We start from the raw sequence: 19,971 nt of genomic DNA on the forward strand, positions 1-19,971 counted from the left end.
GGGTGCATCAGTGGGATTATTGGAAGTTACCAGGATTCGCGGAGCAGCAGGGCCGACATCCATGGTCCGCACATGTAAAGTTCGATGGGCCCCTCCCTGACCGAGTGGCACTACACAGGACCTCGTATCCAAGATAATATTCTCAATTTACTTTCATCCATGATTAATAATAAAACTACCTTTGCCCTGTCCGTCACATTCCATGAGATACGAGAGTACCTTAGAAACTTCCTTCCAACACCGTAGCATTTTTTTCTTTCTCCTCACCTTCACAACTACTACTAAAATCGAAGGTAATATTTTTCATATCTATTTTCTTTGTTATTTCTGTAACCCGTTTTACTTTAACCGTTCTTTCACCATTTGTCACAACAGGAGGTTGAACACCGCGAACACTACTAGAAAGTGTATTCTCCTGACTATCCTCTATCATCGTTACCTCATGCACATCATTACTTTCTTCTACGCACGTTTCACTTTCCATTTCACGTCCCGTTTACTTTCAATTACACGTCCTGTTTCACCCCATCTTCACCCCGTCCACCTTCCATAGCCAATTTTTCCAATGCCTCAATCCTCTTATCTAGTTTTTTTAGATACTCCAAAATTTGATTACCAACCTCAGAGGTGACCATATTGTCCTGAACCTTGTCGTCACAAGGTTTCAGTTTTTCCACTGCATGATGTACTTTCCCTAAGCTCGCCTATACTTTCTCCGTCCCTTTTTCCCACACATTGATCATAGGGGCTGCCGTTGGCTTCCAACTGTTTCCTCCATGTTCCTCTTGCACAATCTTTCCTTGCTGCGAGGATACATCTATCCTGCTTGTAGGACCCGTTCTAGTCTCTTTCAGATGAGGCTTCATGGGGCATAGAGAGGAACCAGCGTTGTGGCTGCCTCGACAGTTGCAACAAAATGGGATGATTTTTTCACTTCTTTCAATCTTGACTCTACACTCTTGCGAGTCGTGTTTTTTCCCACAATACCGACACCTGGGGTCAAACTGGCATTTCCATGCCATATGTCCCCAACGTGAACACTTCATGCACAGTATGGGCTCCTCAACGTATTTTGCAACGTTCCGCCTAGTCCTTGCACAAAAATTTTCTCCGGCGCCTCACCCTTTACCAAGGCAACAACCTGGCTTTGTTTGTCACCACGAACACTGTTCCTCTTTGCCCAGACAACATTATTATTGGGTTATTTGTGGACCTGCGTAAAGCTTTTGACACTGTCAACCACCAAAACCTTCTTATTAAACTTCATCATTATGGAGTCAGAGGACACTCCCTGCAATACCTCAAATCCTACCTTACTGACAGGCTCCAGTATGTTTCTGTGAATAATTCAATTTCTCCCACCCTACCCATCAACATTGGTGTTCCTCAGGGCAGCATACTTGGCCCTCTCCTCTTTCTCATCTACATTAATGACCTTCCAAATGCCTCCCAACACCTCAAACCAATTCTATTTGCTGACGACACAACCTTCATTTACTCCAGTCCTGACCCCCTTGCTCTAAATGCCACAGTAAATACTGAGCTAAATAAAGTCCATCTTTGGCTAACTGCCAACAAACTCACCCTTAACATTGACAAAACTTTCTATATTCTGTTTGGCAATAAATCCTCTAATCAAATAAATCTCAAAATAAACAATACCCTAATTTGTAACAAATTAGATAGCAAATTCCTTGGCATTCTCATTGACCACAAGCTGAATTTCCAGGGACACATTCTAAATATATCAAAAAAAGTTTCAAAAACTGTTGGCATTCTTTCTAAGATCAGATATTATGTACCCCGCCCTGCCCTGGTGACTCTCTATTACTCCCTCGTCTATCCATATCTCAACTATGGTATTTGTGCTTGGGGTTCTACTACCCAAAATTATTTACGTCCTCTAATTACTCAACACAAAGCTGCTATTAGGACAATATCCAACTCTGGCCCCAGACATCACTCGGTACCCCTACTCAAATCTCTGAATGTTAGACATTAAGTCACTGCACATTCTCTCATGTGTATTATACATATATAAAACGCTAAACTGTAATGCCAATCCTGACCTCAAAAGCTTCATAGGAGGTTGTAACAGAACCCATGAGCACCACACCAGAAACAAATACAGTTTTGATATTCCTAGAGTACGACTTAATCAAACTAGAAATGCTCTACAAATCAAGGGACCCAGATTGTGGAATGACCTTCCCAACCATGTTAAAGACTGTATCTCTCTCAACCAGTTTAAGACAAAAACGAAGCTATACCTAATAAATTCCCTGTATCCTACCTTACCCCTCTAATGTCATCCAATGTCTGTTTTTTTCTAAAGAGCGCTGTTTGTCGACAGAACTGTATTTGTGCTGCTTTTTCAGCCATGTTTTCATTCCATGTTTCATTTTACTCTTTATGCTCAATTAGTATTAAGCTTTAGTCATTTAAGTTTTTATGCCCGAAACGCTTTGAGTAATAGTGGCTTTAGGCATTGTATGTACTAGCCCTATCTAGAAATCCATCACTCTTTGTAAAATCTCTTTTATGTATGTACCTTACCTAAATAAACATTTTGATTTTGATTTTTTGATTTTTGATTATCATTGTTAAGAAGACAGTCAGGATCCAAATAAGTTGGAAACTTGAAAACTATGATCTTTGTGTGCAACATACCTTCTTCTGGAGGAACCATCACTACATTTTCAAAACCAACCGTCGTGAGGCGTTCCACGGCCTGTTCAGTCTCAACTGTTATGTAGGGCCGGTGAAGATCCTCCTTGAAAAGTGGTTCGTATTCCAAACATTGTTTAGCTAGACGTACCGTCCACTCTAGCTTTTGGTGGAAATTCAATTGGCATGTTGTAGGGAACAACAGCCTCTAGTAAATTGCTTGTCTTGAGTCTTGCTGAGTAGGGTCTTATTCTTTGGTCTCTTTGTAATCTCATCGTCACTCTCACTGTCTCGCTGTCTGTTATTATTTCTCCGTTTCTTTCTGTTCACTACTACTTCAAACGGTCTGTTATCATCTTGTCTGTCCTCCTCACTACCACTTAGGCATACCCCCTCAGCCATTTCTTCGACGCTGTCAATAATCGAGAACAAATGCACAATTTCCTGTACCACCACGTGCAAAAACGAAGAGTGTGGAGCAATACTCCACCTCCCACCAATCAGCGGACGCCAAGAGCGCCAACCTATAGCGACCGCACACAACCGTGGTCTGGATACAACTGTGACAATAGGTACTATCTAAAGAGAAGAATGGGTTGGATAAGAGCTTATTGGCTGGCCTACTGTCTGGTTTGGGCAAAATCAGACCCATCGCCGTTTTCACTAATTTGCATATTTTCGGTATAAAAAGTCGCAATTTAAAACTCCAAATGCGTGCAATCGCCCTGAATTCTGCTCAGAAATAATGCTCAAGCGTTATATTTCCGATAGACATTGTATTTTGAAAACTGCGTATCAATTTGGGCTAAATCTGACCAATCACTGTTTTCACTGTACTGTGCATATTTGTACTCTGCACTGAAAATTTGCATATTTTCGGTATAAAAAGTCGTAATTTAAAACTCCAAATATGTGCTATGAGCCAGAATTTGGCTAAAAAATAATGCTCAAGTCATATTTCCGATAGGCATTGTATTTTGAAAACTGCAGGTCATTTTGGGCAAAATCTTACCAATCGCCGTTTTCACTAAATTCCATATTTTCGTTATAAAAAATCATAATTTAAAACTTTTATTACGACTTTTATGTTAACACCATGCGAGGTGAGAAAAGAACACTGTTTTCCCAAAAACGGTGGGTTTTCTGAGTGGAAGAGAACGTATGTCTGGAAGCTGACTTTAACCGCCCCAAGCTGCGCGCGCAACGAGCCGAGGTTATATAAACCTGGACGGAGACTGCGTGGCCCCTCTTCCCAAGCCAGCAGCTGCTCTTACATAACGCCCACCCTCCTCCCGGGATCCTCTGCATCCTCTGTTTTAATTTTGAAAGGGACGGCCCACAGACGTGCTCAAGGGGCACTTGCTCTAGCATGCTAAGCATTTGCTGTATCTTTGGGGGTGCTCCGCCAGAACCCCCAAAGTGATAAGCCTGCAGATAGCTAAGAAATATTCCCATGAATTGTAATTAGTGTAATTAAATTAATGCAACTTTCATTTACTACCTATGGATGTAGTTATTAATTGTAATTGATTTCTACTTTATCATTAAGGATTATTCATTATAATTATTCCTTAATACTTTATTGTTATGCACTAGTCAATAATTATTTATCATTCATCCTAATTAGCTATTTGATTCATTAAAAATAATTGCTTATCATTATACTATTTGTTATTATTATTATTTATTATTTAATAATTATTTTATTAATTTATTATTTATTAATTTATTATATATTAATTTATTATTTACCATTATAAAATAAACAAGTCCCCAATCTGAGCACGTTTTCTTCCAACCTCAGAAAACAAAGAACACACACACACCGCCTCCTTCAGGCACACACAGCTACAACAGTGCGGCCGACGCCCGAGCCGCCGAGGACAGCACACCAGACTTTAGGCCCAGCACTCAACGCCTCCACATTCTTAAGGCAGGACGAAGACAGCTCGACAAGGGAAAGGAAGCCCAAGACCGAAGCCAAATGCCCATGGGGTCCGTAAATCCTCAGCACCCAAGGACGCCAATAGGGTAGGAACCTGCAGCTGCCCATGGCCAGCATCCCGAGAAAGCACCGCGGCAAACAAGCATGCATCAAGGCGTTCAAACTCGCCCCCCCTCCACCCCCGCAGGTAAACATGCAGAACAGTAGATGTTTCTCACCACTCAAGCATGTGGGACCGACAGAACTCGTGCCACGCCCCCAACGAAAAGAAAGGGCAGTTTACCAGCTAGGAAGACTGGAACCTCCAAATGCACCCAATATAGGGAAGAAGAACCAAACACAAGTAAGGACGGATCCACCATGGAGGAGGGATCCGGGTCTCGCACGAGGTACGCAGCAAAAGCGTCCCAAACCTCCGGCGGGGAGATACGAGACAAAAAACCTCTGGAAGGACAAGACCGAGGAACCCAAGGGATCCAGGAACCACACCCGGGTAGAAGCCAAACTCAAATCATACTCATACAGGGAAGGGAGTAAGAAAACCCCTCTTCAGTGTGATGAGACTCACTCACCCTATGTATGTATGTATATATATATATATATATATATATATATATATATATATATATATATATATATATATATATATATATATATATATATATATATATATATATATATATATATATTTTTTTTTTTCTCACACACACACACACACACACATATAGGGGTACCTCAGTTTAAGAGTTTAATTCGTTCCTGGAGACGGCTCATAGTCCGAAGCTAATTTCCCCATAAGAAATAATGGGAAATGAATTAATCCGTTCCTGACTACCCCAAAAACCCCACATCCTCCCTTCCTCCCTCCCTCCCTCCCTGCCTGCCCATCCACCCACCAGTCAGCCATCACTGACACAACGAGTGCATTTGGAGCCGACATGGTGCACGGATGTTCCTTGATTGTGTAGATATGTCCAACAAAGTCACGGAATGAACACTCCAGCCTCTAGATAAATCGAAATATAGTGTTAAAATTAAAGTTGCAGTAATTTTAGTGTACAATAGTTTTCATAAACTTTATTGTAGTACTCAACATACAGCAGAACTACTCAACACAGTGTTAATGGCATAATACACTACAGTATGTATTTACTGTACAGCATTAACAACTCCATGAGACTTCAAGATGGACTTAACTCCAACAATAAGGTAAATAACAAATGTAACACAGTATTTGTTAGTAGAGTAATAATATATAGGTACAGTATATAATATGATAATGCATTTTTATTGTCTACAAGAAAAATAGACACTGATGCAAACGCCTCCTGAAGGTCACCTCTTGCAACGAATCCAACGCTCCAACGAACTGGGGTCGGTCCCATATAGTACGTTGAATTGAGGTTGTACTGTATGTATGTATGTATGTGTGTGTGTGTGTGTGTGTGTGTGTGTGTGTGTGTGTGTGTGTGTGTATATATATATATATATATATATATATATATGTCGTACCTAGTAGCCAGAACGCACTTCTCAGCCTACTATGCAAGGCCCGATTTGCCTAATAAGCCAAGTTTTCACGAATTAATTGTTTTTCGACTACCTAACCTACCTAACCTAACCTAACCTAACGTTTTCGGCTACCTAACCTAACCTAACCTATAAAGATAGGTTAGGTTAGGTTAGGTAGGGTTGGTTAGGTTCGGTCATATATCTACGTTAATTTTAACTCCAATAAAAAAAATTGACCTCATACATAATAAAATGGGCAGCTTTATCATTTAATAAGAAAAAAATTAGAGAAAATATAATTATTCAGTAAAACTTGGCTTATTAGGCAAATCGGGCCTTGCATAGTAGGCTGAGAAGTGCGTTCTGGCTACTAGGTACGACATATATATATATATATATATATATATATATATATATATATATATATATATATATATATATATATATATATATATATATATATATATATATAATGTACTATGGAAAGACAGCCACATGTAAGAAGATGAACTGCTATTAAATATCTTGATTTGAAGCATCTAAATGAAACAATCACAACACAATTCCTAAATATAATATGAAGTTTCATGATTTTAAGACAGAAAAAATCACACATTTTCATGATGTCCAATTTATAAATATCTAGCCAGCTGACATGATCAAATTTAATCAAGATTTGTTGGATTAGCTGAAAAAACACATTGTGCGGTACAGTCATTCAAGGTTGGCCTATCCAAAGCCTAAAAGTAGTCGTCAGAAGTACTTGAAAAGTGAAGATACATTATGAGTAAACGTTTGTAAAATACTGTATAACTAATTGTACACACCAGTTCATATATAAGTACACAGCTGATACAAACAATGCATCATGTATCATCTTTGTATATATAACTACCATGCATCAACCATAACAAAAAGGCACAATTGCTTGTTTGATAGCTTCTAACTGTTTAGAAAAGATTAGCTTATAATATATTACTAATTCACACATAAAGTACTATATATCAACTAAATAATTTCATATTAATGTTACATAATGAAGAATGCCACAAGTTTTCTTTACAGTTTGCATTTATCTAAAAGATAAATTATGTTTCATAGTTACTGGAGTCTTAAATAATCAGACGAAATAGCTATGACAAGGTAACACTTGCTAAAGTCTAAATGAAGACACAAAGATGGTAATACTGTTACCATCTCTGGTAATAAACTAGGCACTTGCTAGAAAACACTAGTAAAAAACAGGTTAATGGCAAGGTAAAAAGAAGATTTTAAAACACTATGTAAGATTCTGCACAAAAAAAATTGGAAACCAAGGGTTTTCCCTACTTGAGTAGGACAATTGCCAATAAGGAAGAGATTACACTACAGATTACAAGCTGCTAATGCTGAAAAGATAAAACTAATAATTGTTCTATTAATTGTTTTATACTATCATCTAGTACAGGGTTAAATACTGAATCTGTGAATCTATTGTTCATATTTAACAACTTACAAAAAATTTACTTTTTGTATAACATGTCTAGCCAATGCAGGAGAGATTCAACTGCATATTCATTAAAATGTAAAAAAATAGAGTAATACTCAACACACATAAGAAATTAACATTATCAAATTGCACCAACTTCTATTCATTATTACCAATGGTAATTGTATATATACTGTATGTTATGAAAGGCATTAATGTACTAGTCTTTCAGACCAAGCACCATCTTTCAGTGTCTAAAGCATTACACTGCTGTATTAAATAGCTCAGGAAGTACACTGATAAATAGATTTACTTACAGTGCATTCAAGATATTAATATGAAACAACAAGCAGATGAAAGGAAGTCATATCAGGAATCCAAGTGAATATATTTGAGAAGTGGCATTTGCACCATTAAAATACTGTAATTAACAAAGTTTGACATTTATTAGCCCTCAGTCATCCAAGGGCTCAAGATAGGCTCCAGGAACACGGCCAGTTTGGCTGCCACGCTTAGCAACAACAAAGTCAGGTGACTGTCGGTCATGTTCACAATACATAACAACCTGTTAAGAAAAATTATTAGAAGCAAAATTATTTTAATTTAAATGATATGCAATTGCTTAAACATTATATTACTTTAATTTGATGACTGGAGGAATATGAAATACTTTCAATTATTTTTAACAGTAATGTACAGAATTAGTGCAGGTAATGATGTCACTGCAACACATCTTAAGTCTAAAAATTAATTGAATATAAAAAAAAACTTTCTGTGAAGCACTCAGTAACTTCCCTGAGTTTATGTCACTGGCCCATTTAGAACATTATGGATATGCCAGATTCCATAACTATATCAACCCACAGGGGCCAAGTTCCTTTTCAAACCATCTTGCTCACTCACTCCGGACAGAAGGCATACAGGAATCACAGTTCATCTCACAAATAAGGTGAATCACCGTATAAAAAATAAAGTACAGTACTGTACTGTAGTCACAAAACACTCAACCTCCCTTGAAATGTTTGGCAAATGAATGATCAAACAAAATTTCCAGAAACAACCAACAATGCCACCTGGTAGGGGGTCCCGAGTGACTCTGGGTTCAGCTGAGGGCCACCTTACCCTCGAGCCCAAGTAAACCAGTGACAGGAAAGGGGAGAGGTCTGAGTCAGGAACAGAACAGTATTCCCCATTTAGGTGCTGAATATAAAGTTATATTTCATTAGTTTCAATGATCATTTTTTTGAGCTAGTTGCTCAGTAGCTTCCCTTAGCTTACTCAAGATAGCATTTTGAAGTGGGTATAATGGTATATTTTAACCCCCAATGTGCACTTATTGGAGTATGCTCATACTTGCCTATGTGCAACAAATAAGAAACAAAAATTCATAATAAAATTTGTTGCACATAGCCAAGTATGAGCATACGTGCAACAAATGAGAAACAAAAATTCATAATAAAATTATTAACTTCTGTGGCAATGTAAAAAATCTGAAAAACATAAACATGTACGTTTTAATTAGTGGGACAAGATTGGAAAGGTTGCATAGAGGCGTTACGGGCCCGTATGTTAACACCCAATGAGGACTTTACAGACACTGCCATATGAGAGAGAAAACTGCAGTGTTCATCTTGGATGTTTTTTTGATATTTTTTCACTTGTTTTTATATATTTATTATAGTATGGGTGTTAACCTTTAACTGCGCAACGCGCCTGCAGGCCCACGTCTGGGGTGTGCTACGCGCCTCCAGGTATTTGTATTTTTCACGTTCCATTCAAAACTCCCGCGGCTACATGGGGTTCACATCAGCTTCCTCAGGGCTCTTGTAAACAGACGCCATCTATAAAAAAAATCATGGTCCACATTCCCGGGTGTGAGAGCCTCAGTAGTGAGTGGGCAACCAAGGCTGGCACTCGCAGCATGAGCGCACAGCACTGCTATTCAGCGTGTGACCACAGCATCGCCTAATAATGTCAAAATATATATATAACCTGTATTATTTAGCCATGATAGTATTATAGAAGAGCCTGAGTGTGATAATGACTGGGTACAATGTTCAAATATCAGTGATTCAATGCTGTTCACGATGTTCACAGCGCTATCCACAGCACCACAGCATTATTTCGTTCATCTAGAAATCTTCAAACGACTTCTTAGGTTCCTTTTCAAAATAAACTTGTGGTCAATTATTCATTTACAGGAATTAGTGACCAGGATTGTGGTTATAATTAACGTTGTATGTAGTATTGTGGAAGGAGGAATTTTGGTGAGGGAGGGAGGGAGGGAATTGAGGTAGCCTCACTGTGTGGCAGCCACTCTTGTTTTGCTCACCATACTAGCTTCGTGGTTCGCTATGGGGAACACACATGTACACGGGTATATACAGTGTGTGTGTGTATATAGTGTAATAACAGCAACAAGAGTATGTTGAGTGGAGCTATTTTGGTGAGGGAGGTGACGTCGTAATTGTAGCGTCGTCTGCTGTCTGCTGTGTGATTTCTCATGCAGTCCCAGAGCCGGGCGCTTGGATGGTGTCCCTGGACCTCAAGGACGCGTATTGGCACGTCCCTATTCATGTGGGGTTCCGGGACTGGCTCAATTTTGTTGTGGGGTGTCGGTGCTACCGCTTTTGTTGTCTCCCCTTAGGGTTGAACCTGGCACCTCACGTGTTCACACGCCTTACCAGGGTCGTGGTGGCCCATCTGCGTCTGTTAGGTGTTCGGGTGTTGGCTTACCTCGACGACTGGCTGGTTTGGGCTCCCAGTCAGTCCGCGTGTCTGCTCACCAGGGATTTGGTGCTTTCCCAGCTCGCTGGTTTCAGGTTCCTGGTGAACTGGCGAAAGTCCCATCTAGTGCCCTCCCAGGTTCGGTCCTGGCTGGGTCTTGTGTGGGACTCTCGGACCGCTTCCTTGTCTCTTCCTCCGGAATCTCTCCTTCGGCTGCGGTCTCGCCTGGTGTCTGTTTCTAGGGGGCTCCCGGGTCACCCAGCGGTTGCTCGAGGGTTTGTACGGGAGCCTGAACTTTGCGATGTTGGTCTACCCGCCAGGTCGGGTTTGGCTTCGTCGGCTGTTCTGGTTCCTTCGGGGATGTCCCTTCCGCCTCTCTCGTGATCGCTGGGTTCGACCCCCAGGGGCTTTGTGTCAGCTGCTGCGTCACCGGCTTCCTCTTCGGGTTTTTCGGGGCTCAGTGCTTTGGCGCCTGCCCGAACCCTCGCTCAATGTGTTCACGGACACGTCGTCTCTAGGCTGGAGTTTTGTGACCAGTGCTCACCAGGCCGGCCAGGGGCGGTGGGGTCCGTCCTTCCGTCGGGTCCACAGCATGGTGCGGGAGTATGGTTTGGTATTTACCGCCCAAACCGCGGCAGTATGGTTTGCGCTTCAGAGGGTTCAAGTCGCCCGGGGATCGATGATCCGACTCCATTCGGACTGCTCCCTGGTGGTTCATTGTCTGAACCGAGAGGATTCGATGCGGTCCTTGGCTCTTTGGGGTTGGTCACTTCGGGTGATTCGTCTGCTGAGTTCTATGGGTTTAAATCTTCTGGCGGTTCACGTCCGGGGGGTGTCCAACGTCCTGGCAGTTGGCCTGTCCAGGTTCGTTCCCCTGTCCACAGAATGGACGGTTGATGCCAACTCCTTCAGTTGGCTCTGCTGGACATTCTGGCGCTCGGAGGTGAACTTCTTCGCGTCGGCGTGATCGAGGCATCTTCCGGTTTACGTGGCACCCATCCCCGACTGCAAGGCCGTCGGGATCGACGCTTTTCCGCAGGACTGGACGAGGTGGGGGCTCCTGTACCTCTTTCCCCCGGTTCAGCTGCTGCTCCAGGTCATGGCTCGCTTGGAGACTTACCAGGGTCAAGTGGTCCTCTTGGCCCCATGGTGGCCGGCCCAGCCATGGTTTCAGGCGCTGCTTGCCCGGTGTCTGAACCCGGAGGTTTTTTGACCGGAGATCGGGCCGGTCCGGTACGTGACTGGTTCGCTCTTCTCCGAGAGTCTTCGCGTTTGTTGTTTTTGACTCGTGTTTATCACCATTTTTATGATGAGCAGGTGGCTTCCTTGTTGGTTTCTCACCTGTGAGTTTCCTCTTGGCGGCAGTATGAAGTTTCCTGGCAGTCCTTCCAGTTCTTTTTGACCCTTTGTCGTTGTTCCTCGCTTTCGGTTCAGGTGGTGTTGTCCTTTCTCTCTTGGTTGTTTCAGGACCGTTATCTGATGCCTAATACTGTCGCCTTGTATCGTGCGGCGCTGGCGGAGCTGATGCAGCATGCTTTTGGCATTGATGTTACTTCTGCGCCGTTTTGCAAGCTGTCTCGGGCGTTGTTTCACCTCCGGCCTGCTCATGCGCCGTCTGAGCCTTCCTGGTCCTTGGACAGAGTGCTCTTCTATCTTTCCTCTCCTCGGTTTGTTTTGCTAAGGCTCTTTTTCTGTTGGCATTAGCCTCTGGGGGTCGCGTGGCGGAGCTTCATGCTCTTCTCGGGCGCAGAGGTTTTTGCTCCTTTGGTTTGTTCGTTTGCAGCCGTCTCCCTCTTTTCTGGCGAAGAATGAGACTGCTGCTTTCCGGAGGGGTCCTTGGGTTGTGGATGCTTGGTTTGCCAGGCCAGGAGTTCATCATGTGATGTGTCCGGTTGCGGCCCTCCGCCGTTATCTGCGCAACACGGCTTCTGTGTCCGGGGACGCGCTTTGGGTTGATCCGGTTTCCCTTCTTCCCTGTTCGTGGGTTCGGGTCTCTCAGGTCGACCGCAGGGTTATTAAATCCAGCCAGCCTGTGGTCTATCCCCGTGCCCATGACATTCGTAAGTTTGCTGCTCTTGCTGCCGTCTTCGGCAATATGTCTTGGGCTGACATTCGGGCACGGGGATTTTGACGGTCGAACAGGGTCCTGGCTGCACGCTATCTTCTAAACATGCAAACTTGTATCTTGTAAGCAACACAGGCCCAGTCGGGCCTGTGTTGCTTTAGTTCAGCAGTTGCAGCTCGTTGTATCGTCTTCGTGTTGAGGAGTGGAGCAACGCTCGCCTCCCGGGTAAATCCCCTTGGTTCTCTTGGTAATCTTAGGTCAGGTTGTCTTGAGATGCTTTCAAGGCTTTAGTGTCCCCGCGGCCCGGTCCTCGACCAGGCCTTCACCCCCAGGAAGCAGTCCGTGACAGCTGACTAACACCCAGGTACCTATTTTACTGCTAGGTAACAGGGGCATAGGGTGAAAGAAACTCTGCCCATTGTTTCTCGCCGGCGCCTGGGATTGAACCCAGGACCACAGGATCACAAGTCCAGCGTGCTGTCCACTCGGCCGACCGGCCATCTTTGGTGAGGTAGCTCCGGGGAGCCGTAGGGGCTCCCCCCAGAAAACCAGTGTTGAATGTAATGAAATGCCATTTTCAGAGCGAGTCCCAGAGGCTCCCCGGCATCCCTCCCGCCCTCCGGTCGGCGTTTTTTTATATCCAGCCTCTGAACTGGGGTGTGGATCGCCGGCTCGGGGGTCTGGGGCTCCCCCTTCCCCCTCTCAGGGAGGGGGAGCTGCGCAGACATGCGGCGCGGCTTGTGTGACGTCATGCTTGTTTGCTCGTTTTTCTTTTGGGGAGTTCTGTCCACTCGTTTGATGATTTTCGTTGTTAACCAGAACAGGGGTTTGTTTTGTGGGGCTTACCTTTCTGGGTGCCTGTCCCGGTCGATGGCAGATATAGAATGCTCCAAATCACATGTGCATTTCTATGGGCCATTGCTCCCCGTGCCTCTGTGAGGGGGCCAGGTTCTGGCTCGTGGTCCCCGGTAGACTAGAACTCCACCTACATCGACTGATGCAAAATAGTTAGGATATCCATATCAGCCATGGATAGCTCCGGGGAGCCTCCGGGACTCACCCAGAAAATGGTGTTTCATTACATTCAATGCTGGTTTTATGGTTAAATGGCCAAAAATCCAACAAAACACTGAAAATCCTGGTGAAGAATTGAGGCGGGATAGTCACTGGGCACGAGGCACTGGTGAACTGAGAGGCGATCGCCGTACCACCACGCGCTAGGTCGGCCTGTACGCATATCAACACCCTCGCCTTCCGAAGCACATTTTCTGAGCAAATCCTGTTCGTATTCCGAAAAACTCGTATACAGGGACACTCGTATTCCGAGGTACCACTGTACTTAATATGTTATCAACACAAAATAGGACACGAAACAATGAGTATAAATTGGATAAGTTCAGATTTCGGAAAGACCTGGATAAATACTGGTTTGGTAACATGGTAGTTGATTTGTGGAACCAATTACTGAGTAATATAATAGATGTCAGATCCCTTGATTGCTTCAAGCGTAGGTTATATATATATATGAATGAGATTGGGTGGATATAAATAGGAGCTGCCTCGTATGGACCAATAGGCCTTCTGCAGGTACCTTCATTCTTAAGTTAGTATGTTCTTATGTACTTCTCATTTATCATTAAGTGTTAACCAATTTAACTAATAAATTACCTAATTATGTTAAGTTATGCCAGACACACTCATTGTATTAGCATCTTTATATAATTTGCATTGTATTCCTTTAAGTTCTCCATTGTATCATGTTTTCAAATGTACAGTACAATATTTTATATAAATAAATTATTTATTGTACTTTTACTTGCATATACTGTACATGGACACTTTATACAACATAAATAATATGTAAAAAATCATTTGAGCAGAAGAGACTATGAAGATGTTACAGAAACACCAACCCAGAATTTTAGCAATCTGATCAATTTAACACTTAATGCATCTTAATGAATAGATTCATTACACAAGCACATAATAAATCAATAAAACACAACCCACCTCATTCATCATAAGACTCAGTTCATCTCTGTTGGTTGCATCATAATCACAAACAACTTTTGCTCTCCTCCAAGTGCCTTCTTCCACTGTCCCCTTTGGTCCGTTCTCCTTGGCAGTAGGAGATACATTAGTTTCTGGAGGAGAAGCCCTTGCTGCCACTTTTGCAGTAGGTAAAGGTCCAGCAGCATCCTCAGTGCTCAGAGACAGGCTGTCAGAATAACTAACTGTTAATAATTCACAGTAAAGAAAAAAAAGTGTACAGTGCAAAATAACATTTAATGTGATAGCCAACATGTTCAAATGAGTGATGAGAATGGTTAACTCCTGCACTGCGCACCTGTTTTTAGCAAAAACTTCATAGTGCATTTGTTAAAGACATATTTTTGTTGTTTTTATAAATATTCAGGTGAAGTTAATGTCAAAATGTTTCCAAGCTCAACCATTTTCATTTCAAAACACAAAGAGTGATGAAAACATTAAAAAACATTAAAAATATAACCTAATTAAACAAAAAAATAGTACAACTCTCAGAACGAGATTTCTCGATTGGCGCAGCACAGTGGTTAAACAGTTCCAAGCTTGCATCTCAATTTCAACATCAAAGTTTTTAACTAAAGTAGTATACAGTACCATTATTGTAAGACTGAATTGCCAACAAAAACATGGCATCCCAAAAGCAATCACGAACCGAAGGGGCCACAACAAAACAAGAAGAAAGAAAGAAAAGAATGAACACAATCCAAAGATTAAGAAGGCTCAGCCAGCGCATGAGCAGACCGGAGGTGAAAAATTACACATGAAAAACTTGCGGAATGGAGTGGAAATAACATCTACCCCGAACGCAAGCTGAAGCGGCTCCGTCAACGCCACACAAGAAAAAATAATAGTATTAGGCATGAGATGCTGATCCAGAAAAAGACAAGAGAGAAAGGACAAAACAACCAGGTCAGAAATCGACAAAAACCTTCAAAGAGAAAGAAAGAGAAAGACCGCGAAGAAACTTCATACTGCTGCTGAGAAGAAGACCGCAGGTGGGACACCATCAAATAAACCACCTGATCACCATTAAATGGCAATACACACACACACGTTAGAAAGACCAGACATGTAGAGCAGAGCAGTAAAGCGAACCAGCGAGGTAACTCATTGGCCCAATCTGTGGGGGAAAAAAAAAACGCCCAGGGTTCAAACACCGAGCAAGCAGTACCTGAAACCATGGCTGGGCAGGCCACCATGGAACCAGGAGAATCACCTTTCCCCAATAGGCCTCCAAGTGAGCTAGGACCTTTACCAACAGCTGGACTAGGGAAAAGAGGTACAGGAACCCCCTTCACGACCAGTCCTGCTGAAAAGCATCTACCGCATCAGCCTCGAAGTCGAAGAATGGTGCCACATACAATGGGAGACACCAAGACCATGCCAACGCGAAGAAGTCCCCACTCTGGGTGCCCATACATCCAGCAAAGCCAAGGAAGGAGGCGACGTCGACCATCTACTACATAGAAAGAAGAATGAAGCATGACAGACCATCTGCCAAAATGTTTGACACTCCCTGAACAAGAACAGCGAGGAGAGCTAAACCCCGAGAATTCAGCAGAAGAGCCATCCGAAATGACCAGCCCCAAAGAGCCACGGATTGAAGGGATCCCCCTATGGTTTAGACAATGAACCATGGGGAAGCAGACCTAATGGAGCCAGAGCACCAAACCCCATGGACACCGAATCCGGTGCAACTCCTGCCACACCGCTGCAAACTCTTGCACTGTGCTGTGAGCCTGATGTAAGAACAGCCCTCAACGACCCTGGTCAGACTGGTGAGCACTCGGCACAAAACCCCTACCGAGAGACGAAGCATCTGTGAACATATCAAGCGAGAGAAGAGGGAGGCACCATGGCACAGAACCCAAAAATACTCTAAGAGGAAACCAGTGACGCAGCAACTGCCGCAAGGGCACCAGGGATCAAACCCAGTGATCGCGAGAGCGGTGAAAGAGGCTGCTCCGAATAACCAGAACAGCCTCCGAAGCCAAGCTCTGCCCAGTGGAGAAACCACCAGAGCAAAGTTCAGACTCCCGCACAGATGCTCGAGCAACCGCCGAGTGACCCGGGTCCCCCCCTCAAACACAGCTGAAGGTGGGCCTGCATCCAGAGCAGAGCTGAGGAAGGGAGAGAAAGGGACACAGTCCCAAAATTCTATACAAAGTCCAGCCAAGTCCAAAACTGAACCAACTGGGACTCCCACCAGTTTACCAGGAACCTGAATCTGGCAAGCTGGGAAAGAACCAGTCTCCTGGCTACCAGACAAGCAGATTGGCTGGGAGCCCACACAAATCAGTCGTCAAGGTAGGCCAAACCCAAATACGTAGCAGACTCAGAAGAGCCACCATGACCTGAGTGAAGTGCATGAAAATGCGAGGTGCCAGATCCAAGCCAGAAGACAACAGAAGTGGGAAGCTGGTCGCCCCACCTTGAACCCCAATCAATCAATGACCCCAGGATGAATCGGGACATACCAATAAGTGGCCCGGATGTCCAGGGAAATCATCCAAGCGCACGGCTCGAAGAAGAGCCGGACCTGAGACAACATAGTCATCTGAAGAAAAAAAGGGCAAGGAATCCACCAGTTCAGACAAGACAAGCCCAGAATGTACCAGAAATCTGCACAGTCCCATTTCGGAACTGGAAAATGGGAACCCACTAGATAGACGAGGCCATTTCGACCACATCCAAGCGAAGCCACTTCGAAATGACCTGACAGGGATGGGGAAGAAGGCTGCACCTCCGAGACCTGACTCTCAAAGGAACACCCTAGGCCGGAAGAAATGACTTGAAATGCCCAGGAATCGTGGGACCAAGCACGGGCAAAAAGAGCAAACCTCCCTCACCCCCCCCCATCACCCCGTCAATGGGGCACCCCGCGAAAGGGCAAACGCAAACCTTGAGAAGCCAACCACCGCACAGAGCAAAAACCACACTGACCAGATGATGAAGGCCCTGGGGAACCCACTGATACAGAAACTGGCACCAGAGGCTTACTCCGATCAAGCGAGGCCCGAACCCTAGCATGACCCAACCAAGAGGACTGGGAACGGCCCCCTAGAGCACCAACAAGTCCGAAATAGGACGACAACTGGCCGAAGCCGCCAACAGAACTGGGCAATAACGTCCTCCGTGAACAACAGCAAACATCATGGCAGAGAAGACTGCAGAGCCAGAGCCCAAACCGAATCCAAAGACAGAGCCAGCATGGCCAGCCGACACGCAAGGCGAGAGGAGAAAAACACGGAGACCGCCTCGCGGAGGATCGGCGCAAACAGCTCAGCAAGGCAGATGATGCCACAGCAGCCAAAACCAGAACCCCAGCTAACGGTCCTTCACTCAATGCTCCTACATCCTCCGAAAGCCAACCCGAAGAAAGCTCCAGAAGACCAAGGAAGCCCCAGACTGAGGCCAAATGACCGCGAATCTGCAGGTCCTCGGGTGCTAAGGCAGCCGAAAGAGTAGATACCTGAGCAGGCAAAAGCACCAGATCCACATCACAAGAAAGCAGGAGCAAAAAGGCACTCATTGATGAACTCGAGCGAGCCCCCAAGAATACCTGCAACACTGAAGAAACCACCTGCCATTCAAGCACGTGGATACAAAAGTCACACCAAGCTACATGAAAGAAAAAGGGGCAGACTGCCATCCAGGAAGACTCCAGAACCTCAACACACCCAATACAGGGAAGAACCGAATTCAAACGAAGCCAGATCCATCACAGAGGCGTAAACCAGGTCTCGCAGGAGGTACATGCCCGAACCTCCCCACGGAAAATTCAAGAGGAAGAAAACCTCTGGAAAGACAAATCCAAGGAACCCAAAGGCGCCCGGAAACAAACACAGAGAGGAGCTACTCCCAACTCAATGCATACAGGGAAGCAGGGTATGAAAACCCCCTCCCTTGTAGCAACAATACCTGCCCAGGAGGTACAAGGGCCCAAGCTGGATCAAAAGGAGCCAAAGTACTCTAAGCGGACTTCCCCTGAGCCCCAGGAACCCCCAACACAGATCCCATGGCAGAGCTCTCTTCCATGCCCACCACCTCTGAAGAAAATGTAGAGTCCAGGGAAAAAGCATCCGAGAATAGAGTTGGCTGGGTCGACCCAAAAGCGATAGCGGGAAAAACGGACTCATCCACCTCCGCACCTGAATCAGAAGGGGTAGCCCCCAAAGCCATTCAAGCCTCATCCCGAGCTAAACCCCTCCCATCTCAGAAGCCCCTTAGAGTTTAGGAGCTAGAAGCAAGAGGAGGTGGAGGGGGGGGGGGGGAAGCAGTGCGAACCACGCCCACAGGGAAAGGAAGCAAAAGAATGGATGGAACCAAGGTCGAAGCGACCAACGAATTAAAAGCAAAATATAATACTGTACAACTGTTTACATTTTGCTGAATCATCTTTGATGACAGTGCCTTATGACAGCTCTGTCTCAGTGATCGCTTGGACGAACAATCCTCACTTAATCAAACATTAGTATGTTCCATTGAACATTTAGTACCGAATTCAATTTGTTCGGATCATTCGGGAATTCGATAGAGTGGGGTTCGTTAGAAGAAGGATGCACTGTACTTTAAATGTAAAGTGCTCATAGGTCATTGCTCCCTGCACTTCCCTGAGGGGACCAGGTTCTGGCTCGTGGTTCCCGGTAGGCATAAAAACTCATGAGTGATGACCCGAAACTAATATAGCACATATCAGTTTTGACAGCTTCAGGGAGTCGACAGGGCTCCCACAGAAAACAGCGGTTGCAAGGACTTTGGCCTGATGCACAGAGCTTTTCACTATGCTTGGACTGATTTTGTTTGACTATTATTCTTTGCATTCTGACAAAATTTAAAACTCATCACCCTACTCTACCCATTATTCCTACTGATATCATTGTATGAGTGATTACTCCAAGGTCACACTTATCAAATGATAATGTATTTAAACATCTGCATTTTATTTTCTTCTAATCCTTCTGTGATTTTATCACAGTGTTTTGAGTACAGTGGCATCTCGGATTACGAGCGTCCCTGGTTACGAGTTTTTCGGGTTATGAGCAGGATTTGCTCGGAAAATTTGCATCGGGATATGAGCGTTGCATCGAGTAACGAGCGTGTTGATACGCGTACAGGCCGACCTAGCTCGTGGTGGCACGGCGATTGCCGCTCAGTTTACCAGTGCCTCTCGCTAAGTGACTATCCCAATTCAATTCTTCACAAGGATTTACAGTGTTTTGTCGAATTTGGCCATTTGAGCATAAAAGTTGTTATTATATATCTCGCAATGGGTTTCAAGAAAGCCAATGATAAGGTTCAACCTAAGAAAATAGTTGTGAATAGAGGCAGTAGAGGATGTTCCTTCCTCATTAGAAAATGTGTAAAGTATGGGAAGAACTGCAAAGTTTTGTAAAAAAAAAACTCACCCAGATAAAGCTGTAGCAGGCCATTGCATTGACCTTTTAAATGACAATGTGATATCTTACTACAGACATGTGTTAAAATGTAGGGAAAAACAAGTGTCTTTAGACAGATTCTTAGTAAGACAAGCAAGCAGTG

The 19,971-nt window shown here is 44.1% G+C and overlaps 1 protein-coding gene across 3 annotated transcripts in view; it reads right to left on the reverse strand.

Annotated features, from left to right (window-relative positions):
* Window positions 1-5,658: 5,658 nt before the first annotated feature.
* Window positions 5,659-19,971, reverse strand: part of EndoB (SH3 domain containing GRB2 like, endophilin-B) — an 84,707-nt gene continuing 70,394 nt past the window's right edge. For all 3 annotated transcript variants that reach the window (XM_069317962.1, XM_045767146.2, XM_045767147.2), the window contains 2 exons: window positions 14,395-14,602; window positions 5,659-8,157 (listed from right to left, as the gene is read on the reverse strand). In XM_069317962.1, the coding sequence (XP_069174063.1) occupies window positions 8,047-8,157; window positions 14,395-14,602 (319 nt within the window). In that variant the 3' untranslated portion in view covers window positions 5,659-8,046. The remainder of the gene's footprint in view (window positions 8,158-14,394; window positions 14,603-19,971) is intronic.

The sequence above is a fragment of the Procambarus clarkii genome, chromosome 89, assembly GCF_040958095.1.
Source record: "Procambarus clarkii isolate CNS0578487 chromosome 89, FALCON_Pclarkii_2.0, whole genome shotgun sequence".
NCBI classification, from domain to species: domain Eukaryota; kingdom Metazoa; phylum Arthropoda; class Malacostraca; order Decapoda; family Cambaridae; genus Procambarus; species Procambarus clarkii.